Genomic DNA, 18,063 nt, shown 5'->3' with positions numbered 1-18,063 from the left:
TGACTTCACTTTCTGGTTGCTGTTAAAACATCTCACAGAATTTATTTCAGTTCTTTCTAATCCTCAAATTATCATCTAACATTGACCAAATATTATTGTTGCTACATAAGAGCCATTTGTTGATTCAGTTCTAAATTATCATGATGATACTGAAAATGCAGAAATGTTCGCGCTGGTTTTATGTTTGCGGTTTTCGCGTTGAACTCTTCAGCGCAAACTTAAAACCACTGCAATACTTTTTACCCACCTATTACTGTAGCTCTACTGTTGTTTCAAACTCGAACTTAAAACCACCACGAACACTCTTCCTACCGCAAAATAAAATTCATGCAAACTTACATGCATTTACAGTATTTTGAGAGCATATCTACAGCAATGCATATTTTTACAAGTGTTAAGAAAGCAGGAACATTCCCTTGTACAGAACTATACTATACAAAAGAGCTCACTATTGGCTCCATCTTGGACGTGTTGCCAAAAACATAACTTTCTACCAATTCTTGCTCATAGGCATACAATATAATATCAATATGTACAACAAGAGAATATAGAGTCTATCTAACATGAGGGGCGAGGAGGTCTGGATCAACGAGCGACTGCGCCAGCGGAGCGTCCACGTCAAACTCGTGCACGTGTCCACGCTGCCGGTGTCTCTTGCTGCTGCGCTGTGGGATGGGCAGTTCTGAGTGATGCGCAGGTAACGGCTCGGTAAAGAAGTAGGGATGCAGTAGGGCCTGTGGAGGGATGCAAATGTCACAATTTCTCTACCAGGGTGTACTGTAGTTCACTTTATCTTCACGGTAGCAAAATTTCATGGTGTAAGGAAAATGGACATTTTCACCAAACTTAAACTTCACGGTGGCGCTAAGTGATTTACAGCACGAATGTGTGAAGGAATCATAAATAGTACAAGCAGGATTTTTCACAGTGATGATAAGTTGGCACAGATGTGACCATGAAAACATTGAACCTAAAGTTACAGTGAAAGAAACAAGAATTACAACTAACTTATCATTGAGTCCTTGCAAGAACCATCAACTAACAACAAGCCCCGAAATTTATCTCATCTACATATCCCTATTTGACCTTTGGGGCACCATAGAAAATATGGCAACCAGTTTTATGCATTTCTACAAAATGAGCAATCTGAAAACCCAATAATGCTTTGTAAAAGTAACTTTCAGTCTCAATAATGACAGGCTATTGACCCCATCCTTGAGATGTTGCCAAAAACTTAACTCCTGACAACAACTCTTCCAGTCAATACCTGGTTAAAAGATGCACACACAGTATTTCATGTTTCCTGTGACGTGCGCACGTCTACCCTATACAGTACACTGTTTCTCTCCAGTTTCGTGAATAGAAGGAAACTTAATAGTTCTCTTTGGAGTTTACAAAGAAAGAGAACACTACAGACCTCCTTTGCTGATACCCTCTGACTGGACGGGTAGACGAGGAATCTCTTCAGCAGGTCAATAGCCTGGGGGGAGGCGTCGGGCACAACCACCTCCAGAGGGATGGGGGGGTTCTCCGGGAAGGTGATCTTATTGTAGTCTGGTAGCTCTGACATGCCCTGAAGATAGGAGGAAAGCATCAAACAATGTAGCAACATAGCAAATCTAACAGACTATAAAAAAATAAGTCATGTCTCTTCATTAATTGTTCAGAAATTATTGAAATCAGTTACGGAGACCACTTTGCATTATATGCATATGTCAGGGTCTGAGATTGCCATCTGGCAGAATAAGAGATCGCAATCGGAGTATCTGTCGACAGATAGCAATCTGGATGCTAGGAACGTGTTAGGGTGGTTTCGCATTTAAAAATCCTGAGTTTTTAGTCAATCCATTAATCTTAAGTGACATGAATCGAAGTTGGATGGTTCTGACAATCTTTTAAGCAAATATCCACATGCACAGAAAAATTTACAGGCTGCAGGGCTTAACATTTTTGGAAATAGGTGCACTGGTGCACCCAACCACAAAAATTAGGTACACAGAAAGAATTTTGGGTGCACCAAATAGAATGAAGCTGAATGTCAGCTAAACATATTTAAGTTTAACTCTCTATGTGATTCTATAGCTAACTTCAAAATTTCAAACAAGTGAAGCATGAAACAAAGTACAATAAAGGTTATATTTTTTTTCAGATACTCTAATTTCAAGAATGTTTTGTATACCAGTGTACAATAGTATCTCTACCCTGTAGCCTACAAAAATATCTAGGTGCACAGCTCCAATTTTGGGTGCACACAGGTGCACATGCACCCTGTACTTAGAGCCCAAAGACTCCAATCGGGATCTCTACCAGCAGAATAACCCAGATTGTAATCTCTACCCTGACAAACATGTATCTACCTATGTACATGCTGAACTGACTTACCGGCCAAATTTTCTCATTCGGAGTCCCCAGCACTCTCAGTACACAACATAGCTGTTCTATATCATTCTCACCCTAAGTCAACAAGACACAAAAGTACACAACATATTCACATTTGCAATCAAATAGAACTAGAAAGGCAACATTTGCGAGCAAATACAGCATGTTTAGCCATACTCCTCGCCATGCAAAAAATGGACTGTCCCAAAATAACAATGGACCATTCTAAAATACTTCCACTAAATAAATGGATCACCCCAGTCCAAAATTGAGTTTAAAAACAATTAGTCTCTCCATACAGCAATGGAGTCTTCCAGTAGCACCTCAACACAATATGGACCAGTCCAAAACCATATCCACATAAACAAATACACTACTGCTAACAAATGGACTTTTTCATAATCACTCCAGCTCAAAATTGCAATAAATAATTAAAGAATCCTCCCCTTGCAAGAATGGGATATCCCGTGCCATCTCTATGTAAACTAGACCAGTCGACAAATATCCGCTCAAAATTACACTCTCGCGCATAATCAACCCAGTTCAAAAAAAATTAACCCCCGGAAAGAATTAAGTTTTCCATAGTATACATAATGATATATATGAGGATTTGACAGGAGAAGAAGGACATTACCAAAAACAACATATTGCAGCGATAGTATGGGTGAAATATAGAAATGTGACACCCCTTTGTTTGAATGCATGATTCAATAGTATACATTTGGGTTGAAAAAAACGAAACAAAAAATCGTTTATTTCAAAAATTGTTTTGAAAGGCTGTATGCCAAACATTTAAATGAGGGCCTGTGTACATGACCAAGGCAGACACATGTCAAATTTTGCATCATTTTGGTTTAATACGAGTCAGTTCCAAGTCACCGAGAGGGTTTTAATATAATATTTGTAATATGTTTGAACTATTTTGATTAAAAGAATGTCTAAATCACAATAGTTCTAAACTGTTCAAACAATAAGAATTGAAACTTATAACATGTTTGAACTTATTTAACATATGTTGGAAACATTTCGAACGTAACTGCACAAAAATCTCTTTATTTAGAACAGTTTCAAACCATCTATCCAAATGTTTCAATGTTCGAACAATTTGTAACAAAAGATTTTCACAATTGCCCCGTAAACGAAGGTGCTAAGTCCTCCTGTGTGTTTCAGTCTATTTTCGGTGGCCGCGCTAGACCACCAGCGGATTTGTTTTGACGGAGCGTCACCCGCGCGCGACGATGTACACTGTTCGGCACCGCTAATATCCGGCATTTTCCCGCTCCAAAACACTCCACTAGACCCAAGTTTTTAGTGTTTTGCCTCGTGTGTAACACGATTCGATTTGCATTACTGACGGGACGAAAATGTTATGATAGAAAAAATTTATCCCGTCCCGGCGTCCGTCCCAAAAACATGAACGACATGAAAATATATTTTCTTACAGATTCAATCACGAAAATCAACAGCATGGGATTCCAAATTTTCACAAAGGCCGACCATTTATCATGGTTGAACTTCCTTCCAAGGCGTGCGATAGATAAACATTCCCGGCACATAATAGTACCAGACTAACTACGCAAGCTCATGATAAAAATAGGGAGAATGTTTGTCAGTGAAGTTTGGCCACCAGAGGGTAAGTTCATTTAACGTTACAAGCGCAAACGGGCGAATCATTGACCTTACCGGGGACTGACTCTACTGGCCCAATCATTCCTTTTTTGCCGAATTCTACGATCCATACGCCCGTACGTACGCAGGAAAGCCTGGTGGACGCTACACATCACGGGAGACGCGTGTTGGTCCGAGACAGACAGCGGCGTGCTTTCGATCGCGTAGCGGCGACAACGTGCGGGACCAAAACGCCTGTCCCCAGTGAGACCGTGTGTTTTGCGCGGCATGCCCCGAATCCGTCTACCATTGCTGAATGTGGCCCGATTCATAGAGGTCTATTTTGTAAGCATTATTTCATGTACCCCTCAGCGTGAGAATTCCTTGTGCAACAACTTCAAGTTTCCCCACCGCCCTCCGCCCGCCTTTGATTTCTTTGATCATGAATGAAGTCGGCGGCAGAGAGAGATCATCAATCAATTTTGTCAGGAGTTGCGCGCCAGTCTGAGGAGAAACGATCTCCCGTGTTGTGTTGAAGAATTTGGAGTTTGAAAATATCTGGAATAACTAATGCTGAAATAAACATTCACAAAATCATTGATTTAACTTTATTTCTGTTATAGAATTTCCTAAACTGCAGTTTAACCACCCAGTTCAACGGAACATGGTGTTTTCCCGATAATCACGTAAAATATTTATGTCCGGTCTTTCCTCCTCGTAAGCAAACTTCCAGCTTGTCGCCAAACTTTGCCGAGGCGATAAGTACATAAGATGTGCGCGCTCGTTGTTTTGTTGTGCTAGCCATGCAGTGACGAGTCTTCGATTATCTGTAGTTGTTGAAGGACACACAGAAATCTTCGGACTGTAGTTTACCGCTTCGAAGGGCGTGACAGTCAACGGTAGTAAGGTTTGAACGAGCGTTGTGTTTCTCAGCTCACCTCTTCCAAACGTAAACAACGGGTGCGGGTTAACGTGAGCGGCGGGGGATTTGTTCGGCTGGCGACACCCCCGTACCGTACCGGTAGCGTGGTGTGTGTCGTGTTTCCTTGAAACGGATTTTTAACAATAGAAAACTAGATCTATTCAAGATTTCTAACAAATTTAATGGAAACTTTTCTGTCCGGCGTAGTAGGATTTTGGGAGTACCCAACCGCGTTCTTCACGTGGAAATTTTTGATACCGCGAAAGTAAACAAAACACCTACGATCGCCTGCCAAGCTTCTCGCGGTGGGGCGTCTTTATTGGTCTATCATTAGGTGCTATCAGCTACTTAGCAGGGACGTGTAAATTGCTTTCGTATAGCTCATTTAACCAATGTTCGAAACTGTACGAACAAAAGATGAATCTATGTGTTGTGATAGTTTCGAAACTTATATCAATATTGTACCCGCCGATTTAAATGTTTCTAACATGCTGGAACGCAGTAGAAAATATTTCGAAAGTCAAACAAAGGTTCGAAATTGTTCTAAACATTCACTCATATCAGTTAGGTTGTTGCAAAGGTTTCGAAAATGTTACAACAAAAGGCAACAAACACCTTCTTGGTGACGTGGAATTGACTGGAGATGTGTATCTTTGTTCAAAAATAGTGAACAAAGGAGAGATAGTAAGCACATGTCCTGCGCATTCCCATACCACATTTGGTATGAATACTACAAATGTAGCACACCTGCTCCAGAAATGCAAGACAACTTAATTAACTCAATTGGCCAATCGGGTGGTCGCAAGGCTCACAGCCAGTCCAGGTGCAATAGGGGTCAATGACCTATAGGTCATATGAGGAAAATACCCAATGTTCCCCTCAAAATACCCTGCAAAATCGTATTTTGAAGTAATGTTTGCCGAAAGTGCGAATGGGGTTCTCTGAATATTTGTTCAATGTACCCCCATAGCAAATTTCAGGTCATTTGGATGTATTTCCAGAGCACAGGAGGCCGAAATGTACGTTTTTGGTCAGAAAAACCTCAATAAAATCATTTTCAAGGTCAATATCGGAACAATTTAAAAATCGTGTATGGGTATTTGCCTAAACAACCTTTGTACCAAATTTCAGGTCATTTGGTCAAAAAATGACAGAGAGGAATCGATTTGAAGATTTGACAGGAGAAGAAGAAGAAGGAGAAGAAACATGAGTAAAAACAATATGTTGAGCCATACTAGGTATGGCTAAACATAATAAATAAATGGTTCTTGATGAAAACAGACATGTCTTTCAAAGGTCTCAAATAGTTTGAGATCATATATTGCAGGTCATAACTTGTGTGCTTGCATCATTATAGTTTTTAGCTAAGTAATAGTAATACATTACATACAAGCAGATGCCTGGGCCAAGTATTTGTACAAACCAATCAGCCAACCGACCCCAGTTTTATCCAACAATCAACCCAGCCAAGAACCATATTTCCTCGGTCAATTAAGTAGTTGTTGGATACAAGTTTGAAAAATGTCAGTACGATTAGCTACAGTTGTCCATCTAGTACTAGTGTTAGTCTCATAACTGTAATGTTTCAATCTCAGTTACTAATGGAAAAAAAAGATCAAAAGCCTTACAGGAAATAGAGGGGAGTTGTTCAACAGTTCTCCGAAGATACAGCCAACAGCCCTGCAGGTAAAAGAAAAATGAAACAAAACATGAAAATTCAAAATATGTTTTCCATACCAACAGATAGGTAAAGTACATGCGTGTATTCGGTATTCAGGTTTCCCCTTTGTTCCGTTGTAGGGGGACTTTCTATATCAGTATGTTTTCTCATTTTTCATAATTCAACAAGGCAGGATATTCTAAGAAAAGCAAAGTTACCATCTCACTCAAGTATGAGCCATTTACAACTAAGACTATTTCTACATGTACAAGTGTGTGTAATAGAAGTACTCACCAAAGATCTACACCCTCCTCATATTTTCTTGCTCCATACAGCAGTTCTGGGGCCCGGTACCATCTTTTGATGTGAAATGTAAAGGATGATGTGCATTTGACATATCATAAGTAAACAACATTTGAAGTCCAAATGCTGTCACATTCACAAAATAGAACTTGTAAATAGTTGACAATACGTGTCAAAGATTATGCTTAAAAATCAAATCACCCAAGCACTACAGACACCAGAATATTGCATTTTAAACTTAAAGGCAAATCTTGCAACATATAAAAGTTTCTTTGGAAATATATTAGGCAATAGGAAGATGGAAATACATGTTATATGTACCTTGTGGCCACCTGATGACTGTACAGTCTCCCATCCTCATTAGCAAACACCCGTGCCAGACCAAAGTCAGCGATCTTCAAGTGGCCGGTCTCACTGATCAGTAGATTAGCTGGCTTCAGGTCCTGCACAGGGTACAATGAAATGGTTATTAAGATACAGTTCATCTTATCAAAGCATTTGATAGTAACTCACACAATCAATGCACTATATACTGGCTCCATGTTTACTATGACACCTGATATCAATTGGTCGTTATTGGTTGAAAAGGTTTTGCATTTTTTTGCAGTACAAGTTAACTGTTATTTTTACCATGAAGACAAATGCTGCTTAATGAAACTGATAGCTCAATTGGTTTCAATGATATAGTTACTGGCAGTTTCCAAGATTAGTTTTAAAATTGGTTTATTTGTTTTTTCCTGCTATTCTATTCTTGATTCTTCTCACTTATAGCTGTAACGTTAATTCTTAATTCAAGAAGTACAATGTGATTTGTACTGTATTCTTATCAATCCTTGTACAAAAGCTACAAGTTGACAATTTAGGACTAGAAATTAATTTTCGGAAATAGATGCACCTAAGCTAAAGATTTGTGTTCACAAAATTTATTTTGGGCGCACAACATGAGGTAAAAGTGCACATGCACCCAGCATTTCAAGCCTTGCAAAATTACAAGTAAAGTCCACTAAGGCGGCTCACCCTGTGCATAATGTTGTTCTCGTGACAGAAGGCCACGCCCTTCAGCAACATCATCATGTAACTCTTGACCTGAGCCTCTGTCAGCGGGCGGTTAGAGTTCCGCAGGACCTCGGATAGGTCCGACAACATGTACTCAAACACGAGCACAAACCCAGTACCGTGTGGGAACACCTCGCGAAGCTTCACCACCTAAAAGGAGAGATCAAGGGGAATGATGTTAACTGTTGCATTCTCTAAATTCATTTCCCCACTTGAAAGTTCACTTGTGTTGGTAGAACTCATTCTGAATCAAAGTTGAACTGCAATTGCCAACACAAGAGCAGAAGATTGCTCATTCCTTGACAAAGACTGGAGGCTGATCAGTCAAAAATTTCGGTAAGTCCAATTTTTGTGTCGGCAATTGCACTTAAGCTTTGATTCAGACCGTCTGAATTCATTAATTTTTGTCAAGGACTTGATTTTACAGTAGACAGAGCTTTTCACTGTGTTCTAACTTTTCAAGTTTGCGGTAGAAACAGTTCTGTAGTAGATCTATAGTACCGATAGTAACACATTGCAAAACGCATATTTGCTGTGTCATGAATTTGCGGTGGATAGGTCATTGCAAAAACCACTTATCAAATAAAACCACTGCAAACATTTCAAGATACACAATACCTAGGAAGTTCTCAAATTCAACGTTAGAGTGAAATGTAGCCAGACACTTACATGCTGATTCTCCTCTATTTCTTGAAGAGCCTTTATTTCCCTGTTAGATTAGAAAATCACACAATCAGTCAAGCCAAAATGCAGGATATGCCTTGCTTACTTTATTGCTTATGTTGATATATGCACTATTGACTTTGAATTCAATTGACAGCATTTCATTACCACTTGCCACATAGGCAAGTCATTACAATCATCACAAATCTTATAGAAACTGCACATGTAAAGTTACAACTTACAAACATATAATTATAATCATACTCTATGTGAAGCATTAGGTTTGCTATGGACCCATATGGCATACCTGAGAGCAGTGTTCGGGATGCCATCTTCCAACCTACGCAGTGGAACCTTTTTTAATGCCACCACTTCACCACTCTAGATGGACAAACAAGCTACTATTAGCTGAGGCATTTGTAAGCGATTGAACCAATGCAAAATTTTAATACATGTAACGTTACCTATTATCATGACTGTCTTATGGTAACATATATACTCTTTCAGTCTTTGGTATGACTAAAAAGTGTCCCTCTTAAACTAGACATGAAACCAAAATGCAACAAGGACTTTTTACCAGTCTTTATCAACTGGTACAAATGATAACATTATCTTATTTCCATCTTAATCTTCTCTTCTCCTTAGGCTTATAAGAGGCTGTATGGAATGGATAAAGGTCTATGGCGAGAACACTTTTCTTGTTATCAAACGCAACTTTTCCCAGCACTTAAGATTTTCTTAGGTCAATCCCAAAGCGTAAGACTAAACTTACCTCTACATGTTTGGCCTTGAACACGATGCCATGTGCACCCTCCCCTATCCTCTCCATAATAGTGTACTGTTCCATCTTCAACTATGGTGTGTCCTGCTGTAACGGTACTGAACCTTAATCCGACGCAACCTTAATCCGACACTTTTGAGTATGCACTGCAATAATGATTATAACAAAGAAACAAACAAATAAACAAACAAACTTTCAAAAGAATACATCCTTAACTTAGAATATATGTAGCTATGCAAATTTGGATGTTGCAGGGACTGTATGTTCCATCCATATATTTTGTGATAATTTGCAGAGAAATAATATTTTACTGCAAAAAATGTTGATATCATAACGTTACTTTCCCTGCAAATTATCATAACAAACTAAAACCACTGGCAAAGTTACAAGCAAACGTATTCAATATTGTACAGTTAAAAACTAACATGCAGTAGTGTATAAGTAAGCAAAAAAACTGTTAATACAAAGCAGAAGCATTGAACACTTGAACACTAGCTACATGTAAACATTGCAAACATGGGAGGGGGGCAGAAAAATGGACTGATAGTTTGGTGCGTTGCCAGGTTACATATCTCTCAGTTGTTTTACCTGATGTATTTCTGGAACGTTCGACGCAAACTGTCTGTGTTACTGTTGTCCCAAATGTTACAGTTCTTCTTCTTTACGGGTCTTAAAACTTTTCTCACGTCATGATCGGGAGACGGACGACAGAGTACTAACATGACAACAAACTATGCTTCCCAGAATGCCGTCTTACTTTTAGGAAGTGCCATTCGAGTTTAGGGGGAGGGAGTTAAAAATTTATTGGTACTTCAACAATAAGTAGACACAAAGTCACCGGCAATCAAATATTTATGCGAATCTGAATATTATACAATTTTCATTTAAAAGAGGTTCGTTTACCTTTATATTAGTTACCTTGGTAATTTGTGGATAAATAGTTCTTACTTACATACCACCCTCTATTAGCGTTGGTATTAGCCACTCCCTCAGCAGGTGAATAGGTCATCTCCAAGCAGATGTTGGGTAAGATTGTAACGCTTTCCGTTGCTGTTCCGTTTGGTTTATGTTGACAGTTAGAAAAATCACAACCATAAACCGAAAAACGTTACGATTTTCCCTCTGCACATCTTCTTTGATATAATGAGAAAATGCACTGTCTGAGACCCATGGCAATTTCCGCAAAATCATTTACACTGATCTCATTGATGTTTTGTCAATCCATGAAGTGGTCCCAATATAAAGGCTTGGAAGGTGCTTGGCATAGATATACTCCCCGTGCAAGCATATGAAAGATTGAAAAAAAAACCAGACGGGTTTCAACTGGTTAATACGGAACCAAGGGTGGTAGTGCGTGGCGGTTCGGTTTAGAGTTATCCACAAGTATGAATGGAATTGTAGTTTGATCAGTATCAGTTGATCATCTTCTCCACCCAAATAACAGAATTTGTCAGTCTTCTCTTAACAAAGAAGGCTATTCCAGCATTTTATCATCAATCATGCAAATGAGGTCCTCATTAGCATAATCTATGTCCAACGATGTTCACATTCATATAACTTCCAAATGTCACAAGTTAAGTATAAGGTTGCCGTCATTTACCACAATTACCAGTATGGAATTATAATAGTTTCTCATTAATCATGCAAATCAGGTCTTCATTTGCATATTTTCTTATCTATCAACATTTCTCTCTTCCTCACTTACAGATATCTACATATCTTGGGGATCACTAATACTGTATCATTAAAACTCTTAGGATTAACCGTTTCCTGTCATATGGTGGTCTTATGTGAAATTATGAGAGTTGACGTGATAATATAATTGGACACCATGATTGGTTGGACAGGTTGGATGTGGTGAGCTTACAGTTCCACATTATGATTGAGGATATACTGCCCAAGATCATTCTCTTGCCTTGAAACTTTCTTGTTTTCTAAAACATTGGGATCTCACAAGCCTCGTCACTACAGTACAGGCGATGTCGTATTGGCGTGACGGTTAGGGGTCCTGGGGTCGAATCCCCTTCACAGAAGTCAAACACGATTTTGAAAATCTAGATCTGTCCATGACTAAGCACATTCTCCATTTACTATTCCACAGACATGACCGAGGCATGACCATGTCAAGACGTTATGCCATTGGGAAAGGCACTTAACACGACTTTCATCTCTTCACTCAAGTAGTAAATGATTGTCTAGCTTCAGTTAGGCACCTAGCTGAAGTTAGGGCCGTCCCTCGGTTAATAGGCCGTTAAATACAGATCCCGTGTTAGAGGACACCCACACCTCGTGTGGAGGACGTTCTTCTTGAAGCACGCTTTTCGAAAAGAGTTGGATCCATTCTGATGTGAGTGGACCAAATAAATCTGTCCGGATATGCAGCCTGTACTGTTAATATTTTCAATACAAACCTGGTGTGTTACGCCTTGAGGCGGTTCTCAGGGTATGCAACACAAACAAACTACGAGCCTCGGAGTTTGTCCTGACCCACAGACTTTATAAAGACTTTCGTGGCGTCAAACGCGATTGTGCAAAGCACATTCTACACTTATTCTTCCGCAAACATGACCGAGGCATGACCATGTCAAGACGTGTTGGCCCATGAATCATACGTGAGTATTTATAAACTAAACTTGGCAACTCGCAGTTGTTTGGTCCTTACGGACTTTTGCATGTAAAAGCATAGGTGTCATAGGTTATGTTATCCGTCCTTATCTTTGTATAGTGAACAAAGCATAGGTTATGTTTGTGCAAGTTCCTTCGTAGCGTGTTGGCACATAGAGATAAGCTTATTACCTCAAGCAAACCCTCAGGAACCTACCATGATTACGACGGTGGGGAGACGGACGTTTTACAACATTGCTTTTTTGTAGCCTTATGTGGTAAAGATTCTTCGTTTGAAGTTGCTTGAAATGATAGATGATCATGCAACTTGATTGTTAAGCCGACATGAACCAAGCAACAGATTGAAATGGCTCTAAAATGAAGAAAAAAACAAAGAAAAAACAAAACACTGCCAACCTTTCAAAATAGAATATTCTGTATACGGACACTTGGATGCCATGTGACATAGTAGGCACATTCACACAGGGATTGTCTATGCAAACAGAGGACACCGCTGCACAAAAGTCAGTCATGTCGATCATGAGCGTTTTGCTACCCGCCGTCTCCTGGCTGTGGAGCCTCCAGGCTTTGCTAGTTGGCGTTGTCGTCATCATCACGGCAGTGCTGTGGAGGCGGTCTTCAACAGCCGGCTTGCCGCCAGGACCGAGAGGACTACCGCTGGTCGGGAACTTGTTCAGCTTGAGCAAGGTGAGATTGACCCCTCTGTGACCTCTGCCTACGTATATGTGCCAAAGTGGCGGTTTAAGTTACTTTAAGTTATAGCAGTTCAAAACAATATGTGATTTCAATTCTCTACCGAAGAAAGCAACTGCCCGTCCGGAAAAACGGTGGTATCATTTTTCTGTTAGCTTGCTTGCTTGCTTGCCTGTATGCTTTCTTGTGAGTTTTTGCACTGTGTATTTTCCAGAAGTTATTTCATTTGATTTTCAGTGATAGGTATAGAACTAAGGTAGCTATGAAGGAATTTCCTATTGATGATGCATACGGGATCTAGTTTGACATGGGTTCTGTCCGGGAGACAACTCTTTTTGACTTTTATTTAGAACGATAGGACTACATTTGGCTGATGAAGTGAGAAACTTAGCCATGCATGTCGATTCAGGGACCCTAGCCTCGTGGGAATATTCATCATGATTTGTATATAGACTCACCGTTTAGATAATGGCAGCGTTGAATTTTGTTTTTTGCCACACTATATTACTTGTACATCTTCAATGGCAGAAATTGGGTTCTTGGGATATCTATTTGCAGATTGATAAGTAACATTTGCAGATATGATACAGTTGATACTCTTGATTCAGTTCGTAAAAGGGTTCGTTGAGCAATGACGGTCAGATATATTTCTTGTCCACCAGGCTAACGCACTCGTTTATCAAGAGTGGTCCCAGAAGTACGGCGACGTCTTCACCATTTACGCCTTCAGTCAGCCAAGGGTTGTTCTGAACGGCTTTAGCGCCATCCGAGAGGCTCTAGTGACGAACGCTGATGTTTTCTCCAGTCGTCCTTCTATCCCAGTCCTGGGGTCGCCAGACCAGAGCGCAAAAGGTACGAGTAAGAGTTCAGATATATATATATATTTACAGCTTATGTGCATTTTAGTGCCAATTATTTGCATGCTCAATGAATGAGAAAATTCTAAAATGGCTTCCTAAAGAAAGATATTTGTAACATATTTGATTTGGAAAGAGGAAATGATGAACTCATATAGATTATGCTAACAAGGGACTTACTTGCATATCTAGAATGAGCAAACGCTGAACAAACTCATTGGTAAATGATAGTTCATCTTTCTTACATATGGAAGTAATGTAGAAGTGAGCAAGCCATATATCATGCACATTGGTGGGATTTCAGCGTGATGAGGCAACAATACTTGGCGAAATATGAGGTCGTGGAACTCTAGTTTAGAATATACAGTACCAGATATCAATGGCAACATCCTTCCAGATTTATGATACTTCTCAAATTACGCTATGAACAAATTGTTGACTTTCTTTTCCAGGGTTGCTTTTTGAGCCGTACACTCCTCGATACAAAGAGCACAAGAAGTTCACCATGTCCGCTCTCCGCGACTTCGGCGTCGGCAAGAAAAGTATGGAAGGGAAGATTCTAGAAGAGGCACAAGCACTCAGCGACGTCATCTCGAAGAAAGAAAACCAGGCCTTTTGCATCTCTCAGCTGTTGAAGAATGCAACATGCAATGTCATCTGCTCTCTCGTGTTCGGTTCTCGCTACGAGTACGATGACAACAAATGTCAAGAACTTCTTTTGATGATCGACGAGACCTTTTCTATCAAGCGCCATCACATGTTGCCGTTTCTCTTCCCAGCAGCGGGAATAATTCCTAGCTTAAAGAAGGGATCCGAAGGGTTTCTCAACAACCAGATCAAGCTAAGGGGACACATCCGAGAGGAAATAGCGAAACACAAGGAAACGTTTGACCCGAATGACATCAGGGACTTTATGGACGCATTTCTCCTGGAAGCTAAAAAGCGAGAGGGAGACGAGAATTCCACCTTCACCGAAGAGCAGCATGTTGAGGTAAGGAGAAAAAACGAACAACTAATTTATAACTTTGAAACGTGGGTGACATTTCTAATTGTTTGCTCAACGTCCTGTTTACGCAGCACACTATGCGTGGGAAACCAGGTCTTTACAGTTTAACTCAGACGACGACGCCCCTTACAAAGTATCGTGTTGCACATACAAATGTAACGTTTCGTGTCTTTCTTTTTCCAAAGATCGTCCGCCAGCTGTTCTTGGCAGGTACTGACACCACAGCGACCACCTTGCACTGGGCCGTGCTGTTCATGATCCTCCATCCGGACATCCAGCAGAAAGTACAGCAGGAGATAGACAGCGTGCTGGGACCCAACCAGGACCCCTCCATGGAACATCGCAGCCAGGTAAAGGCGAAGCTCACATTTGCCATATGACCTATGTTTTGAGTCATATGAACCGGCCGATAAAATCTAAACATTTCCCTTTTCCGGCGCAGATGCCCTACACAGAGGCCACCTTGAGTGAAATAAGCAGGATGGCAGCAACTGCTCCAATGGCAACTCGACACTTCACCACCAGTGATATATTCTTCAGAGGTTACCACATTCCCAAGGTAGGTCAAAATGAAACACTAGATATGTAGTATCATATCTCTGTGTTTGTTTTACGGTCTAGTTAGTTTTGTGACCCGTCGAACAAGAGCAGTGTTCACACAATGTTGCAATAATACCACTTGCATGGAAACAGGTTACATGTATGATATGATGAACTTCGGCGAAATTTCGAAGTAAGCGTTGAAATACCATATATTTAAATAATGAACAATTAAAGGGGCGCTCGTTATGCTTGTTTTTCTAGTACATGATTTTCATGTCGGTGTGTCGTTCAAGTCTTTGGTATTTTGATTATATACAGAAAGGAGTTCAAGGACATTGTTTTGTGCCTCCTGGCTGAGGGCAATTTTTCGTTATTCAAAGGAGGACATTTCATTTAAGACACGGTTAGAGCTACACCCTGGATGATATTTGTAGAAATAGCCATTCATTTGCAACGTAACAAAGTACATCAAGCGTTGAATGAGAGCAAATTGAAACTACTTTCTCTCACTGCTTTTTCCCCTGGACGCATCTTGAATATCATAGTTTAAACCACTACGATTAACAAAGTATTTCAAATGAACGAATATCTTTTCATATATTTCACTCAGGCCACCGGAGTTGAGGTGAATATCTGGTCGGTGCTGTACGACCCACAGCTCTGGCCCGAGCCATACAAGTTTGACCCGACCCGCTTTCTTGACGACTCCGGCAAGTTTGCAAGAAGGGAGGAAATGATTATGTTCTCTATGGGTGAGTCGAAAACTTTTCAAGGGCCTGTATAGAGTGTTTTCACTCACGTGACTGTGACGTATTGTGATCTGTATAGGGTGTTTTCACTCACGTGACTGTGATGCATTGTGACCTGTATAGGTGTTTGAACTCAAGTAACTGTGACGTATTGTGACCTGTATAGGTGTTTGCACTCACGTGACTGTGACGTGTTGCCCGCCATGTTGGGTGGTTAAACTTAGAAGCTTAAGTTTCCTGGTAGATTAAGATGGAATTGTGCATTATGTGTTATAAAGTAGATAGGCAGGTGATTACAGTCACCTAACATGAGTTACCTCCGTGATTTTTTTGGATTAATCGCCCCGCTTTCTGACAAATGATGCCTCGAGAACGGCTTTTAAAAATTGGGGCGAGTTAGAAGCGGGTAACGACCTCCCCCTCCAACATTCCTGGAAGGTACTTGGCATAGATATACTCCCCGCGCAAGCGTATGAAAGATTGAAAAATAACAGACGGTGTCACAACTGTTTTCCAGGTCGTCGCCTGTGTCCCGGTGAACGGCTTTCCAAAGCGGAGCTGTTCCTTTTCTTCACGTCCCTGCTACAGCGCTTCACCTTCAAACCGCCAGAGGGCTGCCCCATGCCGTCTGCCGAGGGAGTCTTTGGGTTAGTGCATTTTCCGGCACCGTTTCAGCTAGTTGCCGAAGCAAGGAAGTAAGGTTCGCAGGGCGTGGTGGTCTGTTGTAGATCTGGAGATATCCATAAAAATATGAATGTAATTACCTGGCCAAGAAGGTTATCACTTTGGTAGCGTTTATATATATGTGGTTTAGAAGTAACTCAAGAGGCTATTGATGGATTGTTTAGACCCTCCATCAATTTCTTTGGAACTGCAGGGGCGTTTCAATTTCAGGCTTTGTAGAAGTGAGCATTCTCAGTTATATATAATATTGAGTAGTTGATTTCATAGTTATTAACTTAAAGTAAGGTCGATAACTTAAGTTGTGGTCTGGAAAGCTGGTAGATAAGCTTATTACGCCAATAATATCACTACCAAAAAACGAAGTTGTTAGAAAGACAAATGTTAAGTTTGCAGATGTATACAGCACGTAGACATCAATGTGCATTCCATTTTGATCTCAGGACATCAATATTAGTTAAATCAATCATGTTTGTAGTATGATAAATGCCAACTTTTAGTCATTGGAAGTGTCATCAGAGGTTAATGATAAGGTGCGGTATATTTGGGGTGGACTAGGAGTTCGGTAAGGGTAAAAGGGTATGGGTACATTTATACATTATAATGGTGCTATCTCGCAAAATAACAACAAATAAAGCACAAGGCAACAACCCAGTGTACGTGTATGAAGTCTTATCTGTATGTTTAGAAGGCCAGACATTTCGTATACATGATACGGCATTGAAGAACACTCTGCTAACGTCATACGGTAATCATTATAGTCAATATGGTGAAGGGAAGAGGTGACGAAAGTTATGAAAAATAAACGAACAGTTTCACTCTCTCCTTCCGGCACAATTTACATTTTAGCCTCAAAACTATAACATTAATAAAATACGAATTATTCTAATACATATACATAGTCCATGGGCCAAGCAGGTTTTTGGTACCAAACAGAGGGACAAAGGGTGACTTACTTTTTTGAAAAGGTTGATTCCTCTACTTTATAATTATGCATGATAACAATGTCAAATGTCCAGCTTTTTAGGAATTATCACGTGATATGGTGACGTCATTAAAGTGGTGATGGACCTCGATTTTTGGGACTTAATTCAGAGGACTGGGACAAAATATCAAACATCAATAATCTTCGGTGAAAATCGGTTTGTAGGCAAAAGATACCACAGGAATCACGAAATAGTATGTTTTTGGGGTAATTTTGTGTAAAAAATGTATTGTTTACTTTCCAAAATCAGGCATTTATTTGGACCACCTATGGGGTCTTGTGTAATACATTATGTTAATAGGCCATATCATTTTCTGCATTTTGGGCTTTGAACCAACAAGATCCGTCAAAAATATCAGGAGTTATAAGGATTTTAGGAATTACACCCAACGGCCATGGTATCGAATCGCCGCAAATATCGCAATGCATCATGGGTAATTTTAAGAGGGTCTATCTGTAATTATACCTTGTAGCAAAGGACAAAATGTCGATTTTTTAAAAATTTTGGGTGGTGGTAAGAAATTGTAGAAATATGGGTAAGTTTTGGGTTGA

General features: G+C 40.1%; 2 protein-coding genes across 4 annotated transcripts; one reads left to right on the top strand and one right to left on the bottom strand.

The window, feature by feature from the left end:
• Positions 1-9: 9 nt before the first annotated feature.
• LOC136435448 (cyclin-dependent kinase 20-like) lies at positions 10-10,129 on the bottom strand. 3 transcript variants are annotated; one of them, XM_066428960.1, is made up of 11 exons: positions 9,961-10,129; positions 9,364-9,459; positions 8,899-8,972; positions 8,598-8,637; positions 7,890-8,078; positions 7,194-7,315; positions 6,864-6,926; positions 6,538-6,589; positions 2,383-2,454; positions 1,418-1,573; positions 10-734 (listed from the first exon to the last, which is right to left on the bottom strand). In XM_066428960.1, the coding sequence occupies exons 2-11, from the start codon at positions 9,436-9,438 to the stop codon at positions 555-557; spliced, it is 1,023 nt and encodes a 340-aa protein (XP_066285057.1). In that variant the 5' UTR covers positions 9,439-9,459; positions 9,961-10,129; the 3' UTR covers positions 10-554. The 3 variants fall into 3 exon arrangements, with proteins under 3 accessions (XP_066285057.1, XP_066285056.1, XP_066285058.1); XM_066428959.1 differs by lacking the exon at positions 9,961-10,129 and having other exon boundaries at positions 9,364-9,498; XM_066428961.1 differs by lacking the exons at positions 2,383-2,454; positions 9,961-10,129 and having other exon boundaries at positions 9,364-9,498.
• Positions 10,130-11,634: 1,505 nt separating this feature from the next.
• Positions 11,635-17,180, top strand: LOC136435446 (cytochrome P450 2D26-like). The gene is made up of 7 exons (XM_066428953.1): positions 11,635-12,684; positions 13,353-13,542; positions 14,000-14,538; positions 14,739-14,903; positions 14,996-15,112; positions 15,707-15,848; positions 16,363-17,180. The coding sequence occupies exons 1-7, from the start codon at positions 12,430-12,432 to the stop codon at positions 16,542-16,544; spliced, it is 1,590 nt and encodes a 529-aa protein (XP_066285050.1). The 5' UTR covers positions 11,635-12,429; the 3' UTR covers positions 16,545-17,180.
• The last annotated feature ends 883 nt before the right edge of the window (positions 17,181-18,063 follow it).

This window comes from Branchiostoma lanceolatum, chromosome 5 (genome assembly GCF_035083965.1).
Source record: "Branchiostoma lanceolatum isolate klBraLanc5 chromosome 5, klBraLanc5.hap2, whole genome shotgun sequence".
NCBI classification, from domain to species: Eukaryota; Metazoa; Chordata; class Leptocardii; order Amphioxiformes; family Branchiostomatidae; genus Branchiostoma; species Branchiostoma lanceolatum.
The sequence above is the reverse complement of the archived record's forward strand: the minus strand, read 5'-3'. Positions and strand labels throughout refer to the sequence as shown.

Excerpts from the sequence above, each read along its gene's own strand:
- LOC136435446 (XM_066428953.1), top strand. The coding sequence starts at position 12,430 with ATGCCATGTGACATAGTAGGCACATTCACACAGGGATTGTCTATGCAA. Across the intron at positions 14,904-14,995 it reads CCATGGAACATCGCAGCCAG|ATGCCCTACACAGAGGCCAC; the intron begins GTAAAGGCGAAG and ends TTTCCGGCGCAG. Across the intron at positions 15,849-16,362 it reads AATGATTATGTTCTCTATGG|GTCGTCGCCTGTGTCCCGGT; the intron begins GTGAGTCGAAAA and ends ACTGTTTTCCAG.
- LOC136435448 (XM_066428960.1), bottom strand. The coding sequence starts at position 9,438 with ATGGAACAGTACACTATTATGGAGAGGATAGGGGAGGGTGCACATGGC. Across the intron at positions 8,079-8,597 it reads AAATAGAGGAGAATCAGCAT|GTGGTGAAGCTTCGCGAGGT; the intron begins GTAAGTGTCTGG and ends CTCTCCTTTTAG. Across the intron at positions 2,455-6,537 it reads ACAACTCCCCTCTATTTCCT|GGTGAGAATGATATAGAACA; the intron begins GTAAGGCTTTTG and ends TTGTTGACTTAG.